At 43.3% G+C, this 23040-nt stretch overlaps 1 protein-coding gene across 1 annotated transcript in view; it reads left to right on the top strand.

The window, feature by feature from the left end:
- The first annotated feature begins 357 nt into the window (after positions 1 to 357).
- The window catches only part of ZDHHC2 (zDHHC palmitoyltransferase 2), a 49661-nt gene continuing 26978 nt past the window's right edge, over positions 358 to 23040 (top strand). Inside the window, exons 1-5 of the mRNA XM_027772353.1 lie at positions 358 to 382; positions 1554 to 1648; positions 10611 to 10731; positions 13697 to 13766; positions 14756 to 14788. Coding sequence (XP_027628154.1) covers positions 361 to 382; positions 1554 to 1648; positions 10611 to 10731; positions 13697 to 13766; positions 14756 to 14788 — 341 coding nt within the window. The 5' untranslated portion in view covers positions 358 to 360. The remainder of the gene's footprint in view (positions 383 to 1553; positions 1649 to 10610; positions 10732 to 13696; positions 13767 to 14755; positions 14789 to 23040) is intronic.

The raw sequence follows: 23040 nt of genomic DNA, 5'->3' as shown, positions 1-23040 counted from the left end.
CTAGAGAATGCTGGCATTTGTTTTTAAGGATTTATTTTATTTTATTTGCTGCTTTTATCTGAACTCTGTGCCTGGAAGGAAACCTACAAACCCATCGTACAGAAATAGACCCTCCAGGGTACCCTGCAGAGCCCCAGCGTGACTAAGGCGCCCAGCGGAGGCCCCACTCCACCCTCTCCCACACGGTGCGCCTCTCCTCCTGCGGATGCCATTTAGGGACCGTGGAAAGAATGTGGGCTGGAGGGAAGCCAGGTTATTAACCTCCGTAAGGGCCTGTGTCTCCCTTAGGCCCCATGTTTGCCATCAGCTTCATATAACCTATTTTCTATCTTTTTTTTCCCATGTATTTCTGTAGTGTCCATGGAAAACATTGGAGAACAAGGTAAAATATCTTCATTGTTACACTTTTGAAATAGTTTGGAAAAAGTGAATTGTGTTCATTTAGATTGGGTTGGGCTTTATTATTCTTTGAGAATGTGGAGAAAAGATAGGGTTAAAGAGATCTCATTTCTCTATGTCTCTAGACTGAATTCTGTTAGACACCTGGCAAAGGATTCTACCCTGAAATGGTTGCAGTCATGCCAAAGATTCCTGTGACTTCCAGGCACAAGGGTGTCAACAATCTCCTGTCCCAACTCAGGACACTATCCCAACATCGAGCCTCCTTTTCATGAGTTAAAGTCACCTTTCATACAGATTCAAGTGCCTTATTGGATAATTCAAATTTTAATGATTCTATAAACATGAGTACCCTCGTTCTTTAGAAAAAGATTATAAATCGCTATTAAGTATTACAATAGCTAACATGATATATTTAAAGTTCGCCTTATTTTATACAACTATGGCATACAGAATTAAGTTGTATATTAATAGATTATCTAGAGTAAGTCACCATCGCTGTAGACACAATCAGTATCTTAACTTTGTATACACTCGAAGGCTTTAGGCACCAAGATACATTTATATACATCGCCTGAATAAAACTCTTCAGGATGCTTTTCTTAACCATCATCCCATGTAATAAATAACACAAGCGAACTCCCATTGGAGGAAACCACTCTTTGTCCAGATGGTCTGTTTAGATGTGTTGTCACTACTGTCAGGGACACCAATTTTGTCCAGAGCTGAAAAGCAAATAAGCAAATAGCTTCTCAAATAGGAACTGCTTTTGCTTTTTGTATCAGTAAAGCAACGTTCTTAAAACCTGAATGTTCAGCATTTCATGCCATGTTGACAGAAGCGCCCTAGTTTCACAAGTTAGGAAGGGTCCCTGGGAGCCGTTCTGCCAATGGATGGGCCTATCACAGATCAGAGGGTTCTTTTCATGGGCATAGATCTAATTATACATTTAGGGATTTTTTTTTTTTTTACAAAATTCTTGGCTGTAGGTTTATTCATTAAGTTGTGCTTATTCTAGTATAATATAAATGGAGTTTTATAGCTTATTATAATTGGTAATTTGGTTATTTTAGAACGAGCAGATCTTTTGTGAATATCATGATTTGCATATGTATTTGCATATTACAGTGATAATTATGTTTCTCTCATTTTAGTTGTGTGCCTGATGGCTTATCATCTACTTTTTGCAATGTTTGTCTGGTCGTACTGGAAAACTATCTTTACATTACCAATGAATCCTTCAAAAGAAGTAAGTTAAAATATTAGTGAAATTATCCTACAGATAGAAATCAATGACATTGCTGTCTGAAGAATGAATTTTATTATTTTCGGTAATAAAGCCGACTTAATGTACAGTCCCTTTTTTGCATTTTAAAAATATTAATATCTACACATAAACATTTCATTTCTTTTTTGTAAAACGAGAACATTTTAATGTTTTTATATGATTTAGTGAATAATACCTTTGATGACTGCGGGCAAGTGTGGTGGGTAGCACTTAGAAACACCACAGTCATGGTGGTTTTCAAGACTGGCGTATCATCTTCAAAAATGATAAGGAATTACTTAGATGAAACTGCTATCAGGCCAGTAAGACAGCTTTTATGTATCCATTGTTCTCAGCATTGTTGGGAACTTGGGCATATTTCCTCCAAATAACCTTGCCTCCTGTGTCACAAGGCCCAACTTGCTCACGTTCACCCCAATGACAGTACCTTTGGTGATAACACCCAAAGTTGTATGTAGTGGGGTTGAGGGATTCTAATTTACACCGAGTACCGGCAGGCAGAAGGTGGCTTTCAGCTCAGGATGTGTTACATGGGCCTTCTTGAAACGTAAGCCCATTGGCCTAATGAATCTTTCATATTTAGGTGGTTTTCTAGTAAAGCATCTCCAACAAAGCAGACTTTTGTAGCCATCCTCTTCCATGCCTTTTCTCTCTTTCCTGTCTGAATAACTTTTAATATTTCTGTTTCTCCCTGGGCTCGAACTTTGGGTAGAGAGACTTCCCATTTTCCCGCTTTCTCTTTCCGTTTTTGTTTAATCATATTGGAAAGTACTTTAGCTCGGGACTGTCCTTCTCTGTCCAACAGATAGGCAGGTCCTGCTCCTTGTGGAGTCTTTCCATCATTCTTCTGTTTGGTGTTCCTCTTTTCATGCAGCTTGATCGTCTTTTTCATTTGTATTTTCTCAGCGTGGCGCTGTTTATGATAGAGCTTAGCCTTCAGACCAGTCATCTTTTTTGCCTCCTTTGAATGTTCATGAGCCTTTCAATTTTCCTCCTTTCTCTTTTTCTCATGATAAACCGATCAATGTCCATAGCATTTACGATGTGATTCTACTTATTAATTTTGTGGCGTGGTGACAGCTGCAGAATCACCGGGTGCAGCCTCTCGAATGCAAAGAAGTTCCCAACCTCAAACATTAAAATTTATACCTGATAGATATTAGTTTTGCACTAGAAAAATGTTCTATTCTAATATGAAATCCGTTATGCATCCCATGTCTTCATTAGAGGCAGACATCAGGATGAACGGGTGGATAGACATACGCAGATAGAGCTGGAAGGTGGATCTGATTCTATTATAATTATCATGGGACTGGGACCAGCAGATGGTGTACCGGTTACGTTGCTGAACTCCAATGTAGTCGACCATGGTCCAAGTCCTAGATCCAGCAGCTTAAAACTCGGGCCAGGCATGTGTGTGTGTGCCCAAAATCCCGAGAGGAGAAGAGATTGCGGTGTGGCCATTCCACCTGAGGGCGTGGTTTCTGCTTTCTGTCTCTTTCTCTCCAGCAAGTGCATGTGCCCTATAGCAAAAATCTCTCTTTAAAAAAATAAAAAAATTACACACAAGGTGTGTTTGTTTGCTGTTAGACACCAGAAACAACAGCACCAACAAAATTATGGCTTTACCTTGGAAGGTCTGTAGTTAGTCCACAGCTTCAGGTACCAGGGCTCCTCCTGTCCTGCTGCCACGCGAAGCCTCCATTCCCAAGGTCACCTCTTATTTCCCACTTTTTATGCCAGAGGGAGCAAGTTCTCCCCTCCAAACCCCCATGGGACCTGAATATGCCACAGTCCTTTTCCCACTAATTCTTCTTCCTGTCAGAATCCTGGGTACATGTATGTGTGCTTAGCGTGTTCCTCAGGCCACTGGGGTGGGACTCTAACCCTGGTCAGCCATGTGGGGTCCGGCTTCCTCCATGCAACACTTAACCACTGTGCTACAAGGCCAGCCCCAAGTCATCTCTTGGCCTAAGGTGGCTGCTCCATTTTCAGCTATCATGCTTACCTTTCCACCAACAGGTTAGAGAAAGCAGCAAAATAAATGCCCTTTTGTTTAAGGATACCATCTGCAAGGTGTTGACACCACTGCTGCTTACTCTGGAATCAGCTATGTGGCCACATCTCCTCGTGTAGGCGCTGGGCATGTAGTTTTATCCTGATGGTCATGTGATCGTCCCAAGAAAGGGAAAATGGGTATTGGGAGACTAGCTGTCTCTGCTACAGAAAGTTTTAAGTAGCACCCTATGATCAAATTTGCATTTTGGGGACCAGCAGTTGGCATAATGGCTATGTTGCTGGACTCCCATGTAGCCAACCGTGGTTCAAGTCCCGAACCCGGTGGCTTAAACTCACACCGGGCGCATGTGCATACGTGTCCAAGATCCCGAGAGGAGAATGGAGGAGAAGAGATTGCTGCGTGGCTATCCTTCCGGGGGGTGATTTCTTGCTTTCTGTCTCTCTGTCTCTCTCTGTCTTTCCAGTGAGCACATGTGCCTTATAGCAAAAACATCTCAAAAAAAATTGTATTTTGAAAATATTCTGTTTGTTTGAGCCTTCCATCCTGGCTAAGTGATTTTGGAGCCAAGGATGGTGTCTTACTGATTTTTGTATCCTGGGCCTTTAGTCCAGCCCATGTTTGTTGAAAAGAAAGGAGCTATGACTATGTTGGCAGTAATAGCAGTGTAGTTTTAGTAGGCTAAACCTAAAATATAAATTTCAGAAACGACATTGCTGTAGATCGTTTCCTGAAGTCGTAAGTTTGACACGCAGCTGTGGTCACGAGCTGCAGGGCCTGGGAAAGGGCATGAAGACAAAACCATGGATACTTGCACAGAGTGAGGGGCGCGGGGCCTCGCGTGCTTACGCATGGCCTTGTTCCTCTGCTCTCCACTTCTTGTCCTTTTCCTGCCTCTTTCCTCCCTCCTACCATGTTTTCTTCTTGTCTGTCACATCTCTCAGGCCCATCCTGGCCTTAGCTATAGGTCTGAAGAAAAATACTGACTTCCGTTATATGTGATCTCATTCACTCTGGTGGTTTACCCACAGCGTATCCGTCGGTAACTCCAACCTTGTTCCCATCTCTGAATTCTTCTCCATTTCACCTTAGATATCTCTCGGCCAGACATAGCTCCTTGATCACTCCACGGATGCCTCAAATACAGAATATCCAAACCAGAAGTTACCACCCCGTCCTTCCCCACACTGTGGCTCATCTGTTCTTACGTCAGTGGACGCCACTGGCACCCACCTCACCGTAGCAGCCAGGGCCCTGGGCGCCATGCTGGAACCCTTCCTCTGCCTCACCTCTCCCCCAGAGTCTACTTCCTACTGATGCTCTCACTTCCAATTGTTTCCTTCTACTCCAGCTTCTTTTTCCTCATCCTTGCCCTAACTCAGGATCTCAGTCTTCTCTCCTGTGAGAGACATCCTAGTCTCTTCCTGTGGGCGTCTCTATTTACGGTCTGGCCTGCATTCACATCCCAGAAATCCCTCCTCCACCCTGAAGCTGAAGTGCTCCATCTAAAGGCAGATTAGAACATTCCTGACTGCTCGCGTTCATTCTGGGAGACTAGCCCAACATCCCACGGGGTAAGGCCATCCGTTTCACGCAGCAGAGATGACTGTTCTTGTGTAAGTTTCTGACTTCCCACTCGATACCCTACTCATCCTTAACTACATGTAGTTGTATATACAGTAGCCTTTTTTTTAGAATTATGTTTGTTTATTTCTTACAAGAGAGAAAGAGAGGGAGTTTGGCCACACCTGTAACTGGTCTTCACGCCGTGATCCAAGCCGGAAGCAGCCGCAGATCATGGGTGTGCACACGTGCCACATGTTCAAGGTGGTCTCTGGAGGTGAACCCTGAACCTTCCGTGGGGGTCAGCCTTGCAGAGCATTGCATTTTCCCTCTGCCTGGCTCCATGGCATTATTTTCTCTCTGGGATATTCTTATCCCCTTTCTGACTGAAACGAACAAGCATAAAGAATCGATACGGGCAGCTTGTTCTTGCTCTGTTTTGCTGGTTCTTGACTGTGTCCTGAACCTCTAAAACACTGGATTATCCCAGAGCTGCATCTCTGACTTCTTTCCTTCCTTCTACGTTTATCCTCTCAGTGAGTTCATTTCGCTGTATGACTTCGTATATTATCCTCTTGCTGTCGTTCTCAAATACATTAGCATGACTCCGCTTCCTAACCTTTAGGCCATTTCCAGCTACCTATTGGATATCTAGTAACATTTTCCAATTCAACACGTCTTAACATGTACTTCTAGGCAGTCCCTGTAGTGCGGCAGTGAAAAGAGGTGGATCCCAGATGGCCGACTGTGGTTTGAATCCTGGCCCCGGCAGCTTGAAAACGTGCTGAGAATGTGTGTGTGCGCCCCGGATCCTGACGGGATGGAGAAGGGGGAGAAGGGGTTGTTGCGTGACCGTGCCCCATTGGGGGGTGCTTTCTCCCTTACCTTCTCTGTCTCTCTGCGGAGTGCACACGCTACCCTCTGAATTACTTCTGACTTCCCACCCACTTCCGCATCCTCATGTTCCTGAAGTTCTCCCACACCACCCCTCCGTTTGTTCGGTCCAGAAACCGCCAAGTCAGGGCAGGTCAGTCCACCTGTTCTGTAGGCTGTACCTGGGACCATCCACCATGTGAGCTCAGACCCTCTCACTGCATCACCGGGCCCAAGCCACAGTTGTCTTCTGCTTCTGTATCTGCAGAAGGCTCTGAGCACTTTTCCTTGTTGTTTTTTTTTTTTAATTATTTTTGCTTTAACTTTTTCTTTTTTCATATTTATTTATTTCAGTTTGACCAGAGAAGGACAGAGTGAGAGAGAGAGAGGGAAAGTGAGAAAGTAAGCCTCCAGGTCCGGGACTCGAACCACAGTCAGCCATGTGGGAGTCCCGTGCCCTTAACCACCACACCACCTGCCGGCCCCAGTTTTCCTTGCTTTTGTCCTTTCCTCCTCCTGTGTGTTTTTGACACAGTGGCCACAGTGATCTTCTCAAAATACAGGACAGACCGTCTTCTGCTCAGAACTTTCCCGAATGTCTGAGCCTAGTGAGAGCTGAAACCTCATCTTTCTGGCCCACTCTTCCCCTCTCACTGCTGCTTCAGGCCCGTTGGCGTGCTTGCTGCTCCCTCCGTGGGCTGAGCATCTCCTCCTTGAGGGGCCTTGAAACCTCTTTCTCCTGGACGTGGAACACTCTTCCACAGAGACAGGACCCTCACTTTCCTCATGGGTGTTCCTCAAATAATACTTTATCGATGAGGCTTTTTCTGACCATCCTCTGAAAAAACAGTGTCCTTGCCCCTGCCATCAGTTGGAGCATAGGGGAAAAAATACCAAAATGTCAATTTATGTCCTATTCACTTAATGTTTCTCATTTTTTTTAGAAGGTTAATGTGTAAGGTACGTATATCAGTAAGCAAATACTCACGTTAGCAGTGGGGTTTCACATTACTTTTCACTGATGGAGTACATGAGTCTGGAGAGCACTGTGGGAAGAAGAGCCCTTGTTTGGTGGTTCAAGAACCTTGGGTTGTAGGGGCTGGCAGATGGTGTGGTGGTTAAAGGCACTGGACTCCCACATGGCTGACCAGGGTTTGACTCCCTGACCTGGTGGCTTGCTTTCTCACTTTCCTTCTCTCTCTCTCTCTCTCTCTCTCTCTCTCTCTTTCTCTCTCTCTGTTTCTCTCTCCCCCCACCCCACCCCCTGGTCAAATTAAAATAAATACATAAATATAAATAAAATAATTCTAAAAAAATAATCTTAGGTTGCCCCATTAATAAAATGCAAGGTCTTGGGCTAAGCTTTTAGTTGATTTATCAGTTAGAGACCCTTCAGTTACAAAATGAGTATCTTAGACTTGAATTAGCAATAAAATATTCTACTATAAATTCTTGAAAAACAGGGCTACATAATAGAAAGAAATAATGTTCATATTTTCTTATCATTATTAAGAGAATGTAGGAAATCTGCCTATACTTTTTCATAGCAAGATCGTTACATTAATGAGATTTTTCTCCCAATATAAAAGAAGTATAACCACACTAAACTGTTTTTAAAACACAGTCTAGGAAAAAAGAAAAAGATACAATTCAATCACACTAACTGAACCACTTTAGATTTTGGGATTCTTTCTAGTTACCTTTTGTACTCAGTGTGTACTTGTTCCAATTTTTTCCCACATGGTAGTCCATCCTTGGTTTATCTTTATTTTTAGTAATAGCATAATTTTCCAGCTGAAATATGTAAAAATCTGCTTAGTCACATCCCATGTTGGATTTTTAGAGTGATGCCAACTTTTCATATTATAAATGCTGTCCTTTAAACCATGTGTAAGCTGTTGTTCAGAAAGTTCCACCCATACATTAGATTATTGCCTTACTATAAATTCTCAGAAGTAGAAGTAATAGATATAAAGTCACTTGCCAAGTTGCTTCCCAAAGGATTTGGTAACTTATTATGCTACTAGTTTCTTAGATCTTTGGCAGTGCATGTGGGTATTAACAAAATTCTTCTTTGATGATTTAATTGGTCAAAAAGATTTGTTCTATTTTATATATTTTAGATATTAGTGAACTTTGTTTTTGTCCTATGTGAAAAACAGCTAGCAAGAAAAAAATGCAGTTCTGTGAGTTTTCTACTCATTTGTTATTAGATCTTTTTTCCCCCATAGTTTATATGTTCTTTTTAAAGATATTCTTCTTTAATCTGAAAGTTTTATATGTGGAATCTTCAGAAAGTTCTTGGGAAGGCCATATGAGAAAAGTATGTATGGATTCCAGAAACTTTTCAAAATTTGTACTGTAATTCTGTTTTCCACAAACTTTTTGAAGTCCTCTAATGGGAGTCCAGATTTTGGTTTCTCTAATAAAATAAAATCCTCTAGTAAGAGGAAGGTAGACTCCTCCGAGAAATGGCTGGATTCTAGGGCCGTGAAAGGAGAGATTTAAGATGAGCCTGGGGGAACAGCAGATGGTGTAGTGGTCAAGGCACTGGATTCCCACATAGCCAACCATGGTTCGAGTCCTGGACCTGGCTTGAAAATCACACTGGGCACAAGTACGTGCCTGTCAGAATCCTAGGAGGTGAATGGAGGAGGAGGGATTGTGGTGTGGCCATCCTCTGTGTCTGGGGGGGTGGCCTCTCACTTCTGCTCTCACTGTCTCTCTCTCCCCTCTCTGGCGAGCAACATTCCCTGTGGCAAAAATCTTGGGGAAAAAAAAAAGAGATGGGCCTGGAACAAATGAGCTAAAACACAGGGAGGTGCTCCCCCCACACGCACACTGACGGCCATCTGTCTCAGGGACAGCGGAGCCCACTGAAGAAACTTCAAGTGGCAAGTGGGAACCATTTGAGCAACAGAAATAAAGTCGTGTTGGATTATAACTCAAATTATAAAAGAAATAATCATGAGACGACTGATATAAATCAATGATCGAATATATAAATAAGTGGGGGGAAAGTCTGTCTTATAGAAGAATCCCAAATAATTTTTGTAAATTTTTTTTTTTTTGGAGAGGTTTTTGCTATAGGGGGCGTGCGCTCACCAGAAAGAGAGAGAGAGAGACAGAGAGACAGAAAGCGAGAAATCATTCCCCGGGGGGATGGCCACGCCGCAATCCCTTCTCCTCCATTCTCCTCTCAGGATCTTGGACACGTATGCACACGCGCCTGGCGTGAGTTTTAAGCCACCAGGTCCAGGACGCGAACCACAGTCAACTACATGGGAGTCCAGCGACATAGCCATTATGCTACCTGCTGGTCCCATTTTCCACTGTTTTTTATTTATCATTTTATCACGTCCGTATGTATCCCTAAACAACAATATGTACGTTGTTTAGCTTGCTTGCTTTTAACATTTATATGATGAGAAGAAGGCTTGTTATTTGGAAATCTGTTGAGATTGTTGAGATTCTTTCCTTTCTCATGCACCATTGTCGCTCAAGAGTCAAGTGCCAGTAGATTCTGTCCTCCGGATGTATCACACCTTAATTTATTTATCCTTTTGTTTTTGGATGGTCATTGAAGTTCTGTTTAGCTTCTTTACATTTTAAGCAATGCGGTGACTATCTTGGTCTATGTCCTCTGAAGCTTATATAGACCTAACTGTTTTTGTTTGAGTGTGATGATCAAGTAGGAGCCCAAGCAAATGTTCATTTTTCTCAGATATTTTTTACTTAGTTGGGCCACACCGTCAGTATTAGATATAAAATGAACAATTCTTTTTTGAGTGTTGGAGATTTCATGTAATGATTATCCCGATGTAGAAACTCACTGAAATGAGAAAATAAGCTTGATGGATTTGTTTCTATGTGTTCTTCATTTTATCCAAATTAAAACAAATTACCCATTGAGCCATATTTGTTTATCGGGCCATTTTATCAATCAGTGTAAAGAATATGAAGATAAGGCTGGCCCTGTACACAGGTTAGGGTAAACACTGCTTTGAGAGCCGGGTCCCACGTGGCCAACAGCAGTTCACGATCTCACCCAGGGGCTTAAAAACACGGCAGGCACCTGTGTGCACGAGCCCCAGACCCTGAGGGGATGGAGCACTGGAGGGCAAAGGGTGGCACATGACCAGGCCCCAGGGAGGGGGCTTTCTGTCTCCCAAACACGTCAGGCAATTAAAAAAAAGAATGGCACAAAAGAGTTCCACAGTTTATAAGCACTTTTACCTTCTTTGTTCATTTCGATGTTCACAAACGTCCGAGGAAATATTATTATACACTTTCTCTAGATGCATCGTTAGATCTGCAAGGTTCACAGACCTGCCCGGGTTTCAAGCTCTGTTACGTCTCCAGATGTATTATATGCTATGAATGTTTAATAAGTACTTTTTCTGGGTATGGGAAAGTAGACCATATTATAATGCTTTGAAATATTGATTGAAATGTAAACTTCTTCCACAGTTCCATCTCTCTTATGCAGAGAAAGAGTTGCTGGAGAGAGAGCCGAGAGGAGAGGCCCACCAGGAAGTTCTGAGGCGGGCAGCCAAGGACCTCCCCATCTATACCAGAACCATGTCTGGAGGTACGCACCGGTAATGCGTGCTCTGGAACGGCAGCCACGCCCCTGCTGGGCTGTCCATCAGAAAGCATGTTTAAGTACTGCCAAGCGCTCATTCCACAGTAGTGTTATTTCTCAGATTCTAGTCAATCTTTCCTACATGATTCTAGAAAACAAAACGGAAGCAGGAATAGCACTGTGCATGGGCATCTCAGCTAGACCCCCTGTGCCTTTAGCTCTGTTGTGCCTGTTTAATTGTGACCCAGTGAGGACGTGGAGCCTGCTGACATCTCGTTTGGAGTAGTGTTCATCCTGAAAGTTTTGAACAAACGTTCCTCTTTGTAGTTATTTAAGGGTGCAGTGTCTATAATGACTGCAAAGTCAGTCGTTTTACACACATTTTTCATAAACTAGAAAAGCACTTATGTAAATTATCTAAAACTCAAGGAGGATATCAGTAGAACTTCTCACTCCATCTTTACGGGGTAGTACTTTTTTTTTTTTTTTTTACAAATGCAACTAGATTATGAAGCTTTTGCTTGGGTTATGTTTTCTTTGAGGAATTATTTACCTAATTTTATTTATTACTATTATATTTTTATTTGCTATAGGGTATGTGCAGTCACTAGAGAGATGCAGAGAGAGAGAGAAAGAGAGAGGGTGGGGGAAAGTGAGAAAGCAACCCACCAGATTCAGGACTCAAACTACAGTCTGCCTTGTCGGAGTCCAGGGTCGTAACCACCATGCTATCCGCTGGCCTCTTGGGGTCATATTTGTAAGGTAATTTAACAGCTATCTTATTACCAGTTGTCTTAGAAACTGACACACATGGGGTGTTTATACGAAAGATTACAAACTAAAAGCTAATTTCAAAGTTGTTTTGATTTCCTGAGCTTTTGCCTCACTCTGCGTTAAAAAGTTTCCTTTTTCCCCAGTGTACTTTGAAGTAGGGACTTATAACCTGGAGAGCATCTATGACTGCCCCCTAAAATGCCCCTAGAAACCCGGCAGCTGTAGACCGTGTTGCCATGTGGTAGCCGCTAGCCTGGTGTGGCTAGAGAGCTTCAAATGATGCTGCAAGTTATAGTAATAGATTGCAAAGAATTAGTATGACAACTGAATGCAAAATATGGCATCAGTATTTTTATATTGACTGTTGAATTAACATCTTGGATATGTGAGGTAAAAGGAAATTCTATTAAGATTCATTCTCCCTGTTTCACTTTGCTTCTTGTAATAGGCTGCTAGAGAATTTAAAAATAAACAGGTGGGCCCAGTGGGTGGTGTAGCGGTTAAGGTGTTGGTCTCCCACATGGCCGACCACAGTTCCAGTCCCAGACCTAGCTGCTTGAGCACCATGCCAGGCACCCATGCGAGGGTGCCCAAAGTCCGGAAGGGAGCATGGAGGAGAAGGCATTGTGGCATGGCCTTCCCCCCTGGGGAGTGATTCTTCACTTTCCCTGTCTATCTTTCTCTGTCCCTCTCTCTGGGAAGCACATGCACCCTATGGCAAAAACCTGAAGAAAAAACAAGTGTACATATATTTCACGTTGTATTTTCTGCACATACATTGGAGGAGCCGAGGAGACCTTGTAGCTTCTTTTGGAATGTACCTGTGAGACTTCTTCACTGAGGAGGTGAGCAGGCCAGGCCGCTCAGCTCTGCCCTGCATGAAAAGGGCATTATAAATGGGTAAATCAGACCTTATTTAGATATGACAACAATTCCTTAGAGGCTTTGTTGTCTAAAAAGAGCCCATTTTTATTTTTTGATTACTGCAGCTCTGTCCTTTTTCAGGAATTCTAATATCAACTAATCTAGCATTGGTAATTATTTTCTGCAAATAAGTCTTCTAATGAGTAAATGTAATACTGGATCATCTCAAAGGTCATGATGTGTCTCTGCTTAGACGAACAGAAAAATACATCTTGACTTTTCGGACAGCCCAATAGTTTGGGTTTCCGATCCTATCAGACTGCTCTCTGAAGTGCTTTCGTGTGGTTCTGGTGGACTGCTGCTTCCTTCCTGACGATGTTGCTGTACTGAGACAGCGTCCTCATCTCAGTCTCCTATAATTCTTTGGGAATCTGCATTAGAGAAAAAAAGATCCGGGCTTCAGTTGCAAAAACTAAAACTCTCTATTGGAAGTATTTCCTCCAGTACTCATTTCTAACATTGCGTCTCACTCAACAGGGTGTGAGATCTCGCCCAATTGAAGCAATTACTAGAGTTTATTCACAAATTTCTAAAATGTGTTTCTGTGTTTTTCTTTTTTCTCACCTAGGTATCCTAGCAGGGCACAGGCAATAAATTGATTTAATTGAGAGATACAGTCTGTTTACGTTGATAGAAATTATATATATATATATATATACACCCTTTGTGCACCTTATAAAACTAGTGATGATTGAGAACGCCTTAGAAAAATGTCCCCAAAACATTCTCTGTTCTTGGAAAGCCAGAGACTGAGTTGCAAAAACTAAAACTCTCTATTGGAAGTATTTCCTCCAGTACTCATTTCTAACATTGCGTCTCACTCAACAGGGTGTGAGATCTCGCCCAATTGAAGCAATTACTAGAGTTTATTCACAAATTTCTAAAATGTGTTTCTGTGTTTTTCTTTTTTCTCACCTAGGTATCCTAGCAGGGCACAGGCAATAAATTGATTTAATTGAGAGATACAGTCTGTTTACGTTGATAGAAATTATATATATATATATATACACCCTTTGTGCACCTTATAAAACTAGTGATGATTGAGAACGCCTTAGAAAAATGTCCCCAAAACATTCTCTGTTCTTGGAAAGCCAGAGACTGGCTATGGGCAAGTCATTCCGTTTTGGTATCTAAACATTTCATCTTTTTATGAAATTTAACGCTTCAACACTCTGCTTAGTTGAACTTAAATTTGGAGCGACGATAAAAGTCATGCAGTTGTACATTCAATGCTGGGTTCCATTCGAGACTAAGTAGAGCTTTTCGTTTCTAGCCATCCGGTACTGTGACAGATGCCAGCTGATAAAACCCGACCGCTGCCATCACTGCTCCGTCTGTGATAAGTACGACCCTCCTTCTCCACTGTCTGCATGCTGGGGGATTTTACGGAGCAGGCTGCTGTCCTCACTGTTCTCAGGATGAGCCCCTGTGGTCGTCACTCACGCTCTCAGCCACAATCGTTATCATGCCGTGCAGTAAGACCAGGGTGGCATTGGGCCACCACCGTTGCCTCCTCTCCCCACGCGGACATGGAGTGCAAGATCTGTAGCAGTTCTGACTTGGCTAGTTCGGTACTTTCTCTATGAATATTTCCCATCTCTCTATAGATAACACAGTTGATTTCATGACTGTGTGACATTGTGATATATTTAATACACCGCGAGGACAGTACTAATTGTTTTTTTGTTTTTTGTTTTTTTGAGAGGATTTTGCTATAGGGTGCATGCGCTCGCCAGAAAGACAGAGAGAGACAAAGAGATAGAAAGCAAGAAATCACCCCCCCCAGGGGGGATGGCCACGCCACAATCCCTTCTCCTCCTTTCTCCTCTCGGGATCTTGGGTACGCACGCACACGCGCCCAGTGTGAGTTTAAGCCACCAGGTCTGGGACTTGAACCACGGTCGACTACGTGGGAGTCCAGCGACATAGCCATTACGCTAACTGCTGGTCCCAGTACTAATTGTTTTATAGGTTAATATGAAAGGAAAAGTTTCACCCAGACTTTCCATAAATCTGTTCACATTTTACACTTTCTTTAGCATAAGATAGTTACATATTAATCTATTGGTTTTTCTAGAAAATGAATGGATGGCCACCTGAAGTTTGTATATCTTGAACTTAAAGTTCTACGATCATATCAGAATTAGAATTGGCTACAGTTTTTCTTTTAGAGAAAAATTGCTATCGTTCAGTATGTAACGAACTGACTCGTTTTGCGATATTTCACTGAAAGTTGTGACAACAATTCTGAAATAACCGTGTTTTATATTTTCTTATCGTGTCTCGTTAAAATGCTGTCGCTGTTTGGTCTTGTGTTCTGTTTTGCTCTTAGATGTGTTCTGAAGATGGATCACCATTGCCCCTGGTGAGTTGGCTCTATTCTTATAATGCCTCTTGTACGTTTGAATCAGTTGAGTCCCTCATCCATTTAAATCTTTTTATAAGTGAAAGGTTACCTTCGCTGGCCCAGAAAGTACTTGCAGATTTAGTTTCTAATATTTATTTAATTCCCTCAAAGGAGCCTTGAATCAGGAAAATGTCCATGAAATAACTTTAAAGCCACTAGGCCAATAATGCCAAAATTTATTATGCATGTTTGCTCAGAACAAAGTTTTCTTTGCATGCCCATCCATTAACACGGAGATTCTAAAATAGTTCCCCAAAGTATAAACAAAGATATGGACAATACCTCACTGGAAATTTCTACTAAGAAAAGAAGTCTTCTGAAACCTTGAACAATTCATTTTATGTACAGATGGACACTAGGGGCCAGCAGATGGCCCCGAGGTTAAGGCACTGGATCCCACTTGGCTGACTGGCTCTAGTCTCTGACCCAACAGCTGGAAAACCACTCCAGGTGCACATGCGTATTCAAAATCTCAGAGGAGAATGAAGACGGGATGTGGCGTGGCTATCCCCCTGGGGGGTGCTTTCTCACATCCGCCTTCTCTCTCTCTGTCTCTGGGGAGTATATGTGCCCTGTAGCAAAAATGTAAAATAACATATACTGACATTAAGGAGAACAGATGCTTAAACAAGAGTTTCCACTGGAGCTTTAGAAATGTCTAGTACTTCTAAGTCATGGAATAGATACCTGAATAGGAAATTGTCATAAAGGTCTGACTGATGGTTTGTTTTCCTTCCTTTTCCTGTAATTTTTCACCTCAGTGAGCATGTATCTCTGACAGCCACGCTCAGGCTGCCCGCCAACCAGGCTCGGTCTGTACCGTAATCATACTTTATAAGCATGATCTTCTTTTTGTTTGATTTTTGTTTTGTTTGTTTGCTTTCGTTATAGGGTATGTGCTCTAACTGAATAGACAGAGACAGTGAGAGGAAAAGTAAGACATAATCCCCCAGACGGGATGGCCACACCGCAATCCTTTCTCCTCTACTCTCCTCCTGGCATTTTGGGCACTCGTGCACACATGCTTACGTGAGGCTCAAGCCTCCAGGTCTGGGACTAGAACTGTGGTCAGCCATGTGGGAGTCCAGAACCTCAAGTCCCACGCCACCTGCCATCCCCGCGTTATCTTCTTTTAAGGAAAGGACTACAGAGAGTGGTCCGTGCTTCCGTACCAGGTGTGGGCTGCCACGTACAGGGGCTGGTCCTCTCAGCAGCGAAGAGCAACAGGGGAAGGCAGAGCTGCCGGTATTCTGTCTCTCTTCCCAGTGTCCCTCTTCCTTTTCTCACCTAGTTTTCTCCTCTAAAAGGAGAAAAGCTAGTCACCTCCTGTGAAGAGGACATTCGGGCACGGCCGTGGTGGTGCACGCTGCTAAGGAACTTTGCAGGCTGGGCTGCATGGGAGACCTGATAGACTCCTGCTCCAGTGCCTGGTCCAACCTGAATGCCAGGTGTGGTGCAACGTGCCGTATCCCAGCAGCTCAGGGGCCTGAGGCAGGATCACAAACCCAAGGCTGGTCTGCACAACACATAGAGACCTTGTCTGCAAAAGCCAGGCCTGGCGTGTGCCAGAGGTCTTAGCTCTAAAAAAGGAGAGAAAAAGAAAACACATGACATGTATTTTTCAAGAATTATTTATTTAATTTTTAAATTATTATTATTATTATTTTAAATTCACCAGAGAGGGGGGCAGAGAAAGAGAGAGAGGGAGTGAGAAAGCAAGCTGCCAGGTCCCAGATTCAAACCAGTGCCACAGATGCCACACGGCCTGCTGGCCCAAGAATGATATTCTTAAAGAAATACGTCAACGGATAACCCCTCTTTGTAATGGATAACCCCTCTTTGTAACGGATAACCCCTCTTTGTACTATTTACATTTGCAGTCAGTCTTTTGCTCCCCATTCTTCTCTCTCAGGCAGTGTTTCCTCCAATATCTTTAATTATAAGTTTTCTTTGCCTTTTTTTAGTTTTTTTTTTTCCCCCCCACAGGATGCATGTGCTGACTAGAGACAGAGAGAAAGTGAAAAATCATCCCACAGCGGGGATGGCTACACCCCCTTCTCCTCCATTCTCCCTTCAGGATTTTGGGCACACACACATGCGCACACACACACACACACGTGCCCGTCATGGTTCAAGCTACCGGGTGTGGAATTCGAACCGCAGACCACCATGTGAGAATCCAGTGACTTGACCACCATACCACCTGCCGTCTCCAATGATGTCTTAATGCTCCTTCTACTCCTCCACCATAGCAGATGCTGCGTGGCGCCCCCACATATCCTTAGGCCCCACCAGTAGCAGATACTGTCGAGGCCCCACTCGTATCCCCGGGCCGACTTCGTGAGACCATAGGGCACAGTGCCAGGCCTGCTCGCAGCGCCTCCCCAGGCACCTCTGTCTCCTCGCTGCTCTGCCCGAGAGATCTTCCTGGGTAGGCTTGTCCAGCTCACAGGCCAGTCAGAAGGGCCAGGGCACTTGGGCCCTCAGGGCCACCCTCGGCCAGTGCAGCCTGGACAGCTGCAGATGTTCTGTTCACTTTTGTCCCTTCTTGTCTCGAATAAACTTATTCAGGGTTTGGTCTAGGGTCTTTGGGGAGAACCCACACTAAGCACTCTGTATGGGCGTAGTTCTGTACCCGAGGTATAGTTCCTGGGTGCTAAAGTAATTAGGGCACAGAGCTGCTCCAGTTTTTTCTAACGTTTTTTATTTTTAAATGCCTGAGGGCGTGTGTATGACAGAGACAGAGAGGGAGGATGAGGAAGGGTGCACCCCAGTGAGGCATGGTCACCCCACAGTCCTTTCTCCGTTTCTCCGTCATGGCAGGACCCCAGGTGCACACACGCACGCTTCACCCATTTTTCAACCCACTGGGGCAGGGAATCGAACCCAGTCAGCCATGTGGAATCCAGTCCTTCTGCCCAGAACGTAGCTACTGTGGCACGGGACTGGCCCACGATTTTTCTAACTTTAACAAGGGAGTGTGGTGATAAGGGGCGGAGGGCGGAAGCCGTCGTAACTGACGGCAGACCAGTCCCTGCCGGTGCAGCTTGCCATGCGTCCCCTTGCCGTGCTCGCAGAAGTACAGAACCAGGACATCATCACTTACCGTGGTAGCGGTCTTTGTAAACCTGCGATTAATTGGGCTCAATAAAAGATTTGACAGCCTTTCACATTCTGACAGATCCTATGTAAGAGTGGAGTGGAATCTGAGCAAGAGAGGAGAAAGCACCCCGTGGGATGGTCATGCTGGAATCGCTTCTCCTCTTCCCCTTCCTTTCAGGGTCTTGGGCACGCACGCATACGTGCACAGCATGTTTCTCCAGCTGCTGAGTCATGTGGGGTCCCGCTGCCCCAACCACCAGGCCGTACAGCTGACCTAACCTAGACCCTAGCATTTAAAAGTGCGCTCCCACTGCTTACCTCCCTACTGTGTGCTGCTGCGTCTACCCTTGCCCTCAGTGGAGTGGGAGAGAAACTCCATGTTGCACTGTGACTTTGCAGGCTGCGGGCCCTCCCAGCCGCATCCCCAGCTCTGGGCACGCCCTCACAGAAGGCAGTGGCTGGTGGATTTGCGAGGACACAATGCCTAGGGAGGGCCTAACCATCACCTGTGTCAGCTGGATGGAGCAGCCATTGTAGGAAAAGCCCTGACACATTTTAAGATAGAAAACTTAGAAAAATACATCATGACTTTTCTGACAGCCCCCCCCCTTTTTTTTCAAATTAAAAAATTTAAAAATGTGGGACCAGCAGTTGGCGTAATGGCTATGTTGCTGGACTTTCATGTAGCCAAGCACAGTTCGAGCCCCAAACCCAGTGGCTTAAACTCACGCCGTTTGCATGTGCATGCGTGCCCAAGATCCCGAGAGGAGAATGGAGGAGAAGGGATTGCAGCGTGGCCATCCCCCCAGGGGGGTGATTTCTCTCTTTCTGTCTCTCTGTCTCTCTCTTTCTGGCAAGCGCACGTACCCTATAGCAAAGACCTCTCAAAAAAAAATGTTTTTAAATGTATAGGAAATACAAATTTGTATTTCCAAATTCAAAAATAAAAGAGGTGAATGTGTTCGTCTCACCCTCCTTCCCACCATCTTCCCCTGTGATTGGGAAAATAATGTTAAAAGTCCTGGGCACTTTTCAGGTAGAAATGTGCAGAGCTGTGTTTGTCGCCTCCCCTCATTTCTTCACGCAAATAACTACATGCCGGATGGCTCTGTTCCCTCTCTTATAATATTTATGAATGTTTCCATCTCAACATATAAAAAATATTTTTTTCAGCCATGAAATGAATGTAACATGTATAAAAGACCACCAGGATGTGTTAGGGTGGTCCCAGACAGTAGGCAGTCAAAGATGACAGATTCTAAAGTTCAAATCCATTTACAAGAAGTGGGCACCAAGACCTGTGTAATCGTGTCTTGTTATGGATGTGAAGCTTTATATCTGTTACCTTGGACTATTTGAAATATTAGATGAATAGTGCCACTGTCCAGCCCCTAAAACGTTAATTAAATAACACTTTCACGTGGTTGCCAAAGGTTAGGTACAAATAAAATGTTAGCTTCAATTTGTTGAGTGTCTGTAATGTTCTAAAAACCATGCATATAAATAATCTAACCCATTTAACAAAGACAGAAAAGGGTAGAAATTATATATCCCGATTTTTTTAAAAAAAGTTTTTGCCATAGGGCATGTTGCCAGAAGGTGACAGAGAGAGAGAGAGAGAGAGAGAGAGAAATCACCCTGGGGTGGGGGGTATAGCACACCACAGTCCCTTCTCCTCCGTTCTCCTGCACATGCACCCAGCATGATTTTCCAGCTACCAGATCCAGTACTTGAACCACAGCTCATGGTATGAGATTTCAGTGCCTTTACCACCATGCCACCTGCTGCCCCATGCATCTCAATTTTAAGGGGAGGAAAGTGAGCCTCAACAAAGAGTGGGCTCAACATCACATGGTAGATTTTTGGATTTCAAAGGCCACATTTTTGTTCAGAATTATTTTATTGAAATTTAATTAATTAGTTAATTAAAATTTGACCAGAGAGGAACAGAGAGAGAGAAAGAGCGAGAGCGAGAGAGAGAGAGAGAGAGAGAGAGAAAGCCTCCAGGTCCAGGACTTGAACCGCCATCGGCCTCATGGGAATCCAGCGCCCTCACTTACCACACCACCTGCTGGCCCCTCAAAGACTTCATTTTGCCAATATGCTAAGCGGTTTTTCCAATTTAGACTCAGAAAGCATTTGCCCTGACACTGAGCCAGCAGCCGTATCTTACACTCAGAACACGTTTGATCCCCCATGTGAAATCATCCCATTTTAGACAGAGGAAGCTCAGACTCAAAACGAGTCCTCTTCCTGTACAAATTGAGTCTATGAAGCAGAAGGCAGTGTGTCTACCCAAAGCTGTCTGTTACAGAGAGGGCAGTATTATTCAAAGTATCTTACTGAATATCATCTACTAATATGAGGGCGCTTCCAAAAGTTCATAGAAAAACAAAATCAAAGTAGAAGTGCATTTTGGTGCAAAAACTTAAAGTTATGCTTAGCTTTTTTTTTTTTTCTTCTTTTTTTAAGGTTTTTGCCACAAGATGCATGCAGGGGCCTGAGAGAGACTGAGAGGGAAAGTGAGAAATCATCCCCAGGCCACGGCCATGCCATAGTCCCTGTGCTTAGCTTTTTTATAATATACAATTTTCATGAACTTATGAAGACTCCGTATACATATCAAAATTCCATGTCTGTGCCTGACACTCTGAATACCTGTTCTTTATTTTCTGCCTTTCCCTGCGTTTCCTGGCTCTGACCTGGCCAATCGTGTCGTACTCTTAAGTAGAAGTTAAAGTAAGCTAACTCAGGTGTTATAATGTCTATGATCAAAGTAATTTCCTTTCTATAAAATGCTATTTCGCGTTTAGTACCAGGCTGCTGCTTACGTTCCTGTAGGAAGAGGAACAGCCTCTCCCCTCTGAGCTGGCCCTTCCTCACATAGCCATGGCTTATCCTCCCATCGTCCGAAGTCTCGCAAACTTTGTCAAGTCTTTCCCCTTGAAACCAGCCCAGGTACACAAAGGGCACCTCCTATCTCCCTTTGAGGTTGAAAGCAGTTAGATGAGGCCCATTGTTCTCGGTATTATTTCTTGCCATTATTTCATTCAGATGTCCTGAAAAGCCGTCTCACCAATTGGTCTGCATTCCCACTGAAACCCCAGCACTACACATGTAACTTTTTTTTTTTTTAAGAATTCTTTTTTTTATCTTTCTTTCTTTATGTATTTATTTGCTTTTAAAATTTGAACAGAGAGGGGGAGAGAGAGAGAGAAAGTGAGAAAGCAAGCCACCAGGTCCGGGACTTGAACCTCAATTGGCCATGTGGGAGCCCAGCATCCCCAACCACCACGCCACCTGCCAGCCCCACACATGTAACTTTTCATACAATATGCCAAGCTGTAGCTTTTGGCTTCTTTATGAATTCATTACTCATATCAAAGGCCCTTCAGTTCAAAAATGACTAAATAGAGTATTATTTTTCCACCTTATATTTTCAGAGATAAAAAATATAAACTTTTATTTTAATTGCCAGAGGGCAAGTGTGCTTGGCAGACAGAGACAGAGAGATAGAAGAGAAAGCACCCCCAAAGGGGGCCTGATCCTCCACCATCCCCTTTCCATTTCTCCATTTGCGGAAATTTTAGGCATGCAAGCACATGCACCCTGCATGTTTTTCAGACCTCCGGGGTGGGATTCAAACTGCAGTTGGCCCATTGGGATCTGGTTCCCTTAACCACTAGACTACAAGGCTGGCCCAAAACTCGAAACATATTTATGTGAACATAGTTTTATTTTTTAAAAATCTAGAAAAAAATGTTTTATTTTTTAAAAATCTAGAAAGAAAAATGTTTCTTTTTCATAGCAAAGTTTTGAGAGAGAGAGAGAGAGAGATTGTTTTGCCATGGTAGGATGGGAATGAGGACAGTGAGGAAAGGTGGCCGACCATGTGCGAGTCCAGAGCCTTAGTAGCTGTATGTTCCCTGTAGAAGGTTTGTTAGACCAGCAGACAGAGGATTCACTCGACCAGTGAAGCTAGCTTCCAATTCCGCATAAGTTTTGTATCACATGTACACAAGGTCAGCCCTTGTTCTTATGAAAAGGAAAAAAACAAAAAAACCACTTTGATAGAGAATATGACTCTACAATGAGATGAGTTTGTATTTTTGTTAATTGCTACGCCTGAATTTTGCACTTCCCTCCCATGTAATGATTTCAGAGGAAGACCTGTAAATTGATATATTTCCATATTTGGTATCATAGTATATTAAGCTGACTTCCAGAAAATATCACAGGATGCTTATGTTATAGAAAAGGAAAATAAAATTCTGATAGACTGTTTCTTCCTCAGGGCCATGTCATTATTTAGTGTCAGATGGGCATTGCAGTCTGCCGCCTAGTGGATCCTAGTCTGATGGCTTTTCTTAACCCTCCCACTTAATATGCTTTGATAATCCGATGATTTTAGTGACAACCTGGAAGATATTTTATCTAACTTGGAAAAACTGGAAAGATTTTAATGTAATCATAGTGGGAAATCAAATTCAACATAAATAACATAGAGAAGGATTTAGTAAATTCCTCTTAACTGTCTGAATTGTTAGGTTTTTTTTATTAACTCTGTGCTTTTAGGTAGTGCCAATTTTAATCCTGAAAAACACAATCCCAAAGGCCATCATCCCACATTTTCAAATCCAAAAAGGTCAGAAATCTCTGGTCTAAAATCTCAAAACACTACAATCCTGAAAGATTAAAGCCCAAAGTGTTTTTTTTTTTTAAAGAATTATTTTATTTGACTTTTATTTAAATTTTATCAGAGAGGGAGGGAGTGAAAGAGAGAGAGAGACAGAGAGAGAGAAAGAAAGAGAGAGAAAGAAGGAGAGTGAGAAAGCAAGCTGCCAGGTCTGGGGCTCAAACTGTGTGGTTGGTCGTGTGAGAATCTAGCGCCTTTAACCACCATGCCACCTGCTGGCCCCAAAACCCAAATCGTTGAAATCCCCAAAGCTAAAATCTCAAAAACTGCGCTTCCCAGCAAAACATGGAAAAAAGGAACTGGCTGAACATGAGAGCCTAGAGAACCACATTCTAGGGAACAGATTTTTGGTTTGTATTTCCTTTTTTTTTTAAAAGTTCTTCCTCAGTTTTTAAAATTTTTTTAAATAATG

This window comes from Tupaia chinensis, unplaced genomic scaffold (assembly GCF_000334495.1).
Source record: "Tupaia chinensis unplaced genomic scaffold, TupChi_1.0 Scaffold000271_1, whole genome shotgun sequence".
In the NCBI taxonomy this organism is placed as follows: Eukaryota; Metazoa; Chordata; class Mammalia; order Scandentia; family Tupaiidae; genus Tupaia; species Tupaia belangeri.
The sequence above is the reverse complement of the archived record's forward strand: the minus strand, read 5'-3'. Positions and strand labels throughout refer to the sequence as shown.